Source organism: Xiphophorus maculatus, chromosome 19, assembly GCF_002775205.1.
Source record: "Xiphophorus maculatus strain JP 163 A chromosome 19, X_maculatus-5.0-male, whole genome shotgun sequence".
NCBI lineage: Eukaryota > Metazoa > Chordata > Actinopteri > Cyprinodontiformes > Poeciliidae > Xiphophorus > Xiphophorus maculatus.
The window spans coordinates 781,043-790,369 of NC_036461.1; the positions used below are offsets into that span (position 1 = coordinate 781,043).

Consider the following 9,327-nt stretch of genomic DNA (forward strand, 5'->3'; position numbering starts at 1 on the left):
ACCAGAAACTGTGATGTCCAACTATAAGACAGGAAATAAACTGCTGTTTCCATAACAACTGTTATAGAAAATGTGTTTCTTCTTCATTTCCTGTGAGGTCATGATGAAGAGTCAGGTAGCGCTCCTTTGTGTCCTGATCATTATGAGTGAAGGATCAGCAAAAAGCCTGAAAGCCCGCCGGAGCGTTTTCTTCTCAGGTGAGGCGTCTCTGCAGCAGCAGTGAAATGTTCAGACCAATGCAGAAGTATTCACACCTTGTTGACTTTTCCTCATTTTGTCATGTTGCAAACACAAACTCTAGTGTTTCATTGACTTTGAATGGCAAACAAACACAAAGAAGTGCATTAAAAAGATGGAAATAATACGAGTGTAGCATGAAGACACTGTCTACCCCCTCTTACTCTGATATCTCCAAATAAAATGCAGAGACATAAGCAGAACTGAGAAGTTTCCTAATTAGTAGTCCGAGTCCACATGCGTCAATGTCAAAAACATTAAGAATGGCATTCAGTAACATCACACTGAGGTAAATATCACAATTAAATAGGTAAATAACTTGCAGCTGGCCTGCGAATCTCAGCAGGAATCACATCCGACTTGCAGCTCTGGTTCCACAGCATGTTAGTCTGAATGTTCGCTAGTCGGCCCAGTCCATCACACAGCTTGACGAGGGCCGAAACAGCTGCAGATGTCTTCACAGTTTTTCAATATGTCAGATATCCAACAACTTCAGACAGCAGTTTGCATGATAATCTTGTTATCAGAATCCAAATAAGTACAGATTCCCTACGTCTTACAGTGATAACGCGGACATACAAAATTTGATAAACATCCCAAAAGTCCAAAATGTGTCCCGGGGAACCGGATCCTTTCTGTGTTGGCTGGTTTCAGTAAATGACTAGGCCGTGACATGGTTTTCTTTTAAATTTTAAATTTCTCAGTTTATTCTGATGAGAACAAAGAGAAAACAGCCAAAGTTTGACAAAACAAAAGTATATCGCAAAACTAAAGTTAATTCCTACTATCCTACTATTGTGCGTTTCCTTAAATATTCATATAATGGGATGAATTTATATATCTCAATGGTGAAAAATTACTTAATACCACTATAAATAAACTGGATGTATTCAGATTAAAATAAAGTGCAGAGATATCTGGTGATCATTTTTTGGATAGCAAAAAAAATGTTTTATTTTGTAAAATTGGAACCAGATGAAGCTAAAACTGCCTGTAGAGGAGATCTGTGTAGAACAGTGCAACAAAGGTTTTTAGTGTTATCTTAAATACAAAACAGAAATAATTTTGTACAGTTACGGCTGAATTACTGTGTCGTGTGCCTTTTTAAGAGTCTGTATACTCCAGTTAACAATTAGTCGATTAGTCAACAAGGTGAAGATTATTTCAATGACTGATAATTCAAATTAATTGTTTCGGTGCAAGTTGCAAGCATAGATATCCACACTTAAATCATTTTAGCCATTTATTTTTGCAATGAGTTGCATGCAATGCTGCAGAAACCTTAACAAATGCGTAGTGTTCTGTTACTGAACTATGAAACTGTTTTAATTTGGCCGAATCCTTGTTTCCCCCAGGTTGAAACGGTTTTCTTAATGCCAGTTTTACTACCTGTATTGCTAAAGCTAACATGGTTTTGAGTTTCCATGTCCAGCATCTGTATATGAGCAATAGGCCTAGAACACCAAAAGCAATAGAGAGGCAGATGGCTATCTTCTTATTCCCCACCTTCCTGTTGAAGTTGAACCGTAACGTTGTACTGGATCACCGCCTTCTTGTGCTCTTTGCCTTTAACTACTTCCACTGTCTCACAGGTGTAAAGGAAGGTGTGGAGCCAGATTTAATTTTGGGTGGTGGGTGATTACATTTAAATCTGGTACGAAAAAACTTCACCTGTATCATCCTTCATTAATCGGTATGTTGAATTAATTGATTACTTAATATTCATATTTCTTTTCTGGTATTACTTGAAAGTGTTTTAATATGTCACTTGAAGGCCTAATTACATGCAAATACTTCATTTATAGTAACTATATGGAAAAGATTTGTGAAATGCAGAGTATTACAAAGAGATTAAATGTTATACAAACAGTATAACAAGATGAACAGTGAATATGCAATATACTTCCCAGCAGTTACTCAGATGTCAGACTGGTTTGCCTTTACTAGTGGTGAAAACACGTCAGTGCTAACATTAGTAGCATGATATGCTACCGGGGATCGCGGCAGACAAAATACCTGCCTGTCGTCATAAGTTGTGCAAGATTTCTTCTTTGAAACAGGGTGGACACCTTAGTAGCTGTTAACAGTGTAATTTTGTGAAGATTACTTGCCATTCACATTCTGTGTCCCGCCATGGAAGCCCTGCAGTTCGGGACAGAGTTCTGAGATAGCGGGGAGTCGGAGGCATCCGCTTTAGTCAGCGCTAAGCAATAGGAACACGTCTTACATCGTGAAACAAATTTAACACCAAAGAATCGCAAGCAAAACTTGTTGAGTTCAACCACAAAAAGGGAGCGACCAACAAAACGTAGAATCTCAACCAAAAACATCTGACATGCACAAATAAAAGTTTGTTATGCAAATACATTTTTCACTTCATCAAACAAAAATAAGCGATTTTAATTACAAAAATAGCTTTTTAAACTTTGTTTTTGGTTTAATTTTTTTTGCAAATCCAAAATTTTTGATCTCAATTTTATTATTTTTATTTGACATTTTTTTATTGAATAATTGTGAAACAAATTTAACTGCATATTTTTCCATGGGTTAAGCAGTGTATTCACCTCTGCTTCTTAGCCTCCATTGAACAATTTTTTTCTTACTCCTTAGTGCAAACAAGTAGTCACCCAGTACGGGACCATACATGAGATCCAGGGGGAAAACTGTAACTCGTACTCTTTACTTACCTTACAGTTGCAGGTCTGTTTCCTCCTGTGTCACTTCACTTCCTCTGCCTCCTTTCCAGAGAGGAGGCTGCAGGACTTTTTCCAAAAAAATCTAATAATACTAAAAATACACGAGAGGGAACACTATTTCAGCACTGTTGTTTCTTTATTCATTCTTTGCCTTTTATGTCCGTCAACCATTTGCATTGTATTCTTAAGTGAGTTTATTCTTAAATATCGCCACTGTTCTTATCTCCATAGCCTTAGTGGCTAATTTTAACCTGCTGCTCAGTCCGAAGACCCCAATGATGAAGGAAAACCTTGGACTTGGTGTTCCCTCGCCCGGACGCGGGTCACCGGGGCCCCACTCTGGAGCCAGGCCTGGAGGGGGGACACGATGGCGAGCGTCTGGTGGCCGGGCTTTTACCCATGGAGCCCGGCCGGGCTCAGCCCGAAGAGGAAACATGGGCCCCCCCTCCCATGGGCCCACCACCCGTGGGAGGGGCCAAAGGGGTCGGGTGCACTGTGTGATGGGTGGCGGCCAAGGGAGGGGACCCTGGCGGTCCGATCCTCGGCTGCAGAAACTGGCTCTTGGGACGTGGAATGTCACCTCTCTGGTGGGGAAGGAGCCGGAGCTAGTGCGTGAGGTCGAGAGGTTCTGGCTAGAAATAGTCGGTCTCACCTCGGTGCATGGCTCTGGTTCTGGAACCAGTCTCCTTGAGAGGGGCTGGACATACGTCCACTCTGGAGTTGCCCAGGGTGAGAGACGTCGGGCAGGAGTGGGCATACTTGTTGCTCCCCATCTCGGCGCCTGTACGTTGGGGTTTACCCCGGTGAACGAGAGGGTAGCATCCCTCCGCCTACGGGTGGGGGGACGGGTTCTGACTGTCGTTTGTGCTTACGGGCCGAACGACAGTTCAGATTACCCACCCTTTTTGGAGTCCTTAGAGGGGGTACTGGAGAGTGCTCCTCCTGGGGACTCCCTTGTTCTGCTGGGGGACTTCAACACTCACGTGGGCAACGACAGTGAGACCTGGAGGGGCGTGGTTGGGAGGAACGGCCCGCCCGACCTGAACTCGAGCGGTGTTCTGTTGCTGGACTTCTGTGCTCGCCATGGATTGTCCACAACGAACACCATGTTCAAGCATATGGGTGTCCATATGTGCACTTGGCACCAGGACAACCTAGGCCGCAGTTCGATGATCGACTTTGTCATCGTTTCATCGGATCTGCGGCCGTATGTCTTGGACACTCGGGTGAAAAGAGGTGCGGAGCTGTCCACTGACCACTACCTGGTGGTGAGTTGGCTCCGGTGGTGGGGGAGGAAGCCGGTCAGACCTGGCAGGGCCAAACGTGTTGTGAGGGTCTGCTGGGAACGCCTGGCGGAATCCCCTGTGAGACGGAGCTTTAACTCCCATCTCCGGCAAAATTTCGAACACGTCCCGGGGGAGGTGGGGGACATGGAGTCTGAGTGGACCGTGTTCCGTGCCTCCATTGTTGAGGCGGCCGATCGGAGCTGTGGCCGCAAGGTTGTCGGTGCCTGTCGCGGCGGCAACCCTCGAACCCGTTGGTGGACACCTTCGGTGAGGGATGCCGTCAGGCTGAAGAAGGAGTCCTATCGGGCCTTTTTGGCCTGTGGGACTCCGGAAGCAGCTGATGGGTACCAGCGGGCGAAGCGGCATGCGGCTCGGGCGGTTGCTGAGGCAAAAACTCGGGCGTGGGAGGAGTTTGGAGAGGCCATGGAGAAAGACTTCCGTACGGCTTCGAGGCGATTCTGGTCCACCATCCGGCGTCTCAGGGGGGGGAAGCAGTACAGCACCAACACTGTATATAGTGGGGATGGTGTGCTGCTGACCTCTACTCGGGACGTTGTGGGCCGGTGGGCAGAGTACTTCGAAGACCTCCTCAATCCCACCAACATGCCTTCCACTGAGGAAGCGGAGCCTGGGGACTCTGGGTTGGGCTCTCCACTCTCTGGGGGCGAGGTCGCCGAGGTGGTTGAGAAGCTCCTCGGTGGCAAGGCCCCGGGGGTGGATGAGATCCGCCCGGAGTTCCTTAAGGCTCTGGATGTTATAGGGTTGTGTTGGTTGACGCGACTCTGCAATATCGCATGGACATCGGGGGCAGTTCCCCTGGATTGGCAGACTGGGGTGGTGGTCCCCCTGTTCAAAAAGGGGGACCGGAGGGTGTGCTCCAATTATAGAGGGGTCACACTCTTAAGCCTCCCTGGCAAGGTCTATTCAGGGGTCCTGGAGAGGAGGGTCCGTCGGATAGTCAAACCTCGGATTCAGGAAGAGCAGTGTGGTTTTCGTCCTGGTTATGGAACACTGGACCAGCTCTACACCCTCGGCAGGGTCTTGGAGGGTGCATGGGAGTTCGCCCAACCAGTCTACATGTGTTTTGTGGACTTGGAGAAGGCGTTCGACCGTGTCCCTCGGGGAGCCCTGTGGGGCGTTCTCCGGGAGTATGGGGTACCGGGCCCTTTAATACGGGCTGTCAGGTCCCTGTATGACTGGTGTCAGAGTCTGGTCCGCATTGCCGGCAGTAAGTCGGGCTCGTTTCCGGTGAGAGTTGGACTCCGCCAGGGCTGCCCTTTGTCACCAATTCTGTTCATTATTTTCATGGACAGAATTTCTAGGCGCAGCCAAGGTGTTGAGGGGATCCGATTTGGTGGCCTTAGGATCTCATCTCTGCTTTTCGCAGACGACGTGGTCCTTTTGGCTTCATCAGATCGTGATCTGCAGCTCTCGCTGGAGCGGTTCGCAGCCGAGTGTGAAGCGGCCGGGATGGGGATCAGTGCCTCCAAATCCGAGGCCATGGTCTTGAGCCGGAAAAGGGTAGAGTGCCTTCTCCAGGTCAGGGGGGGTGTCCTGCCCCAAGTGGAGGAGTTTAAGTATCTCAGGATCTTGTTCACGAATGGGGGAAGAAGGGAGCGGGAGATCGACAGGCGGATTGGTGCAGCGTCTGCTGTTAAGCGGGCGCTGTACCGGTCCGTCGTGGTGAAGAAAGAGCTGAGCCAAAAAGCGAAGCTCTCGATTTACCGGTCGATCTACGTTCCCACCCTCATCTATGGTCATGAGCTTTGGGTCGTGACCGAAAGAACGAGATCGCGGATACAAGCGGCCGAAATGAGTTTTCTCCGTAGGGTGGCTGGGCTCTCCCTTAGAGATAGGGTGAGAAGCTCAGTCATCCGGGAGGGACTCAGAGTAGAGCCGCTGCTCCTTCACATCGAGAGGAGCCAGTTGAGGTGGCTCGGGCATCTGGTCAGGATGCCTCCTGGACGCCTCCCTGGTGAGGTGTTCCGGGCACGTCCCACCGGGAGGAGGCCCCGGGGAAGACCCAGGACATGCTGGAGAGACTATGTCTCTCGACTGGCCTGGGAACGCCTCGGGATTCCCCCGGAGGAGCTGGAAGAAGTGGCCGGGGAGAGGGAAGTCTGGGCCTCCCTTCTGAAGCTGCTACCCCCGCGACCCGACCTCGGATAAGCGGAAGAAGATGGATGGATGGATGGATGCTCAGTCTTAAAGTTTCAGCCCTCATTCCCAGCCCTAGCTACAAGCATAGGTAACCACACTTCAATCATTTTCGTCATTTATTTTTACAGAGTTGATGGCAGTGATGCACAAAGTGTAACAGAAGTGGGTTGTTCTGTTATCGAACTATAAACCTGTTTTAAACGGTAGACTTTGAACTCTCTTTGACCCTAGTTGGTTTGGTTTTCTTAGCAGCAGGAACTCTCCCACAGCTGCAGGACTCTGTCTTCCCCTCTGGTTGCTCAGTGCTAGCATAACTCACACTGGCACTGCCAACATGGTTTCGAGGTTTCTTCTTCCAGCATACGTAGATGATGAGCATTACACACAGCACACAAACAGAAGCTAAAATGTAGATAACTATAGCCTGAAACCAGTTTACCCCACCCACCTCTGACATCTTAACATGGTACTGGATCACCGCCTTCTTGTGCTCTCTGCCTTTAACTACTTCCACTGTCTCACAGGTGTAAAGGCCTTCATCAGTGAAGGAAGGTGTTAAAACGAGTCCCTGGCTGAGCAGAATGTGTCGGGGACCGGGCTCAAGGATTTTACCAGAGAAGCGCCATCTCATGGGGAGATTGGTATCAGGGGAGCAGGGGAGGAACTGTGCGACGTCAGCTGTGAGGTGGATGTCGGTAATCTGCATTGATACTGCTGGAGAAGCGAAAACAGACATTAAAATTATCCTACTTTTCTCCTCGCTAAGGTAAATGTGTGTAAAGAGCTTTATGTGGGGAATACTTGCAATGAGAGCTTGGGCACATTGTAGCATCACCATCAATGAGGTTCTGGATCCTGCCACAAATGAATTAAATCCTCTGATTATCAACGTAGCACATAATGAACATGTCTTGGTTAGTGTGACATACATGGAGAAGTTTGAAGCACCAGCAACAGCAGCACACAGGCCTTTGAGGTGGTCCCAGCCACAGTATGGATCTCTGGCTATAAGGCAGTCAGCACAGGATGTGTAGCGGCTGCAGTCCCTCACACTGAGCTGAGCAACAGCAGTTCTAGTTGCGCTGTACAGCTGACCCTGCAGATCATCAGAGTTCAAAGGTTAGCTCCAGGTCCATTTAGTCTACAGACATGTAGCTGTAACCTACTCTTCTAGAGAGCTGAAGGAAGCGAATGGGCTGAGGATCCTGAAACAGCTGCAACTCCTCAATGATTCGCCCTCCATCATCACCAGACCACACCGCCTTCTGCAGCCAACAAGAGTCTAGAGGACAGAACCAGAGGTTAACTCTGGTTTCTACAGGGTAAAGTTTGTAGTTAGCTTGTTTTTTCCTGTTCATTGGTCAATACAGCTGTTGTCCAGTCTGATCCTGCCAACAACGCCAAGATGTGTTAAGCCATTATATATGATCCAGTTACTTACTGTTGCTAATAAACATGACGGTGTGCTGCTCTCCATCCAGAGAGGTTACTTTGTCAACAACAATTTTGGAGAACTGGGCCATAGATCGAACCAGCAGGGGTTTCCCAGTGATCGGTGTCACAACTTGCTCCATCAGAGGGTGGTTCTTCACAAACAGCAGGGTTGCGTCTGGGAAGTTATGAGAAGTCCTCACACCACTGGCTCGCATTTCATCATTAATACACTGATAATACAGATCAGAGATCATGTGAGGTGAATAATTTTCTTCACTACCATCTTATATTGTTCTGGTCTTGGTGCTTACTGAACGAGGATAAGGGGTAGGAAATGTTCCTGTGTACGTCACCCAGGTGCCATAAGCAGTCTCGGTCAGAAAGTTCCCCCTGAAAACTTGCTGGATGTCTGACAGCTTGTAGGCGCAGACAGCGGACTGACTGCAGGTACTGGATGGCTCCCTGCAAATTAAGTCCTGTTACTACCAGGTCCAATAAAACATTAACCTGGAGCACTGCACTCTGCCAAAAACTGATTTTGGCTGTAGTTCATTTCATGAACTTATTTACATTAATCTCACTTAATTCATGTGGTTTAGTGATGACAACTTACTTTTTGTGTTCAATAACTTAAAAGTTACATTGAACTAGTTTAAATTAACTTAATGAAATTAAAAGAACATTTTACTTTGACTTTTGTTGAGAATAAATAATTCTGTGTTTTCTTTCTATCACTTTTATCTAGTTGCAAAGCTAAAGGAAATGACACACTAGGGAACGCCCTCTTTAGGGCGTAGCTTAGATAGAGGCTAGCAAAGGAAGTTGCCGACAGCTGCTTGTTGCCATTTTATTCTGTTAGCTCCTAAATGTAGAATGAGAAATAGACCAGCTGTATTTTGGTATTAATAAATCAAATTTATTTATTCAGCTCACTGACTCTTCTTCAACCTCATTCATGAAGAACTCAGCATGGAGATGGATAATTCTCCACAAAATGGAGGCCCCAGCGAGGATGTATGGAGGTTAGTGACTGGGAAATTGAGCAGAGCACAGCCGACGCCAAACTCTTTGTTGACCAACAGAAACAAAAGTTAAATAGAACCTTTTATTTGTGCAATTGAATGTAACTAAATTGAGAGGATTGGTGTCTGAAGTGTTCTGTTCCTAAATTGAAGAGTACAGTGTAGTTTATGGTGAAATAAGGATTTAATGGAAGAAAAGGAAAAAGGTGCATCTGAGTTTCGCATCTCGCATAACCGGCACACCTGACGAGGAGTCGGTCAGCTACAAGGCTAATGCGGAGTATGGACACTCTAATACTCCGGCTTAGAGTATTAGAGACACTCTAAGCCAGGGGTCCCCAAACTTTCTCCTGTGAGGGCCACATAACTTGTCCCTTCTCTGGTGGGGGGCCGGGGTCAGTTTGTAACAGAAAAAGTGTGACAATTGTAAGAGTGCTAAACATAAAAATGTATTGTTTTTCAGAAAGCACAATCAAATAACCTTTTCTGGAT

At 47.1% G+C, this 9,327-nt stretch overlaps 1 protein-coding gene across 1 annotated transcript; it reads right to left on the reverse strand.

The window, feature by feature from the left end:
- Positions 1-7,140: 7,140 nt before the first annotated feature.
- LOC111612213 (semaphorin-4E-like) lies at positions 7,141-8,175 on the reverse strand. The gene is made up of 5 exons (XM_023352686.1): positions 8,125-8,175; positions 7,821-8,043; positions 7,546-7,661; positions 7,309-7,475; positions 7,141-7,234 (listed from the first exon to the last, which is right to left on the reverse strand). The coding sequence occupies exons 2-5, from the start codon at positions 8,026-8,028 to the stop codon at positions 7,141-7,143; spliced, it is 585 nt and encodes a 194-aa protein (XP_023208454.1). The 5' UTR covers positions 8,029-8,043; positions 8,125-8,175.
- Positions 8,176-9,327: the final 1,152 nt, after the last annotated feature.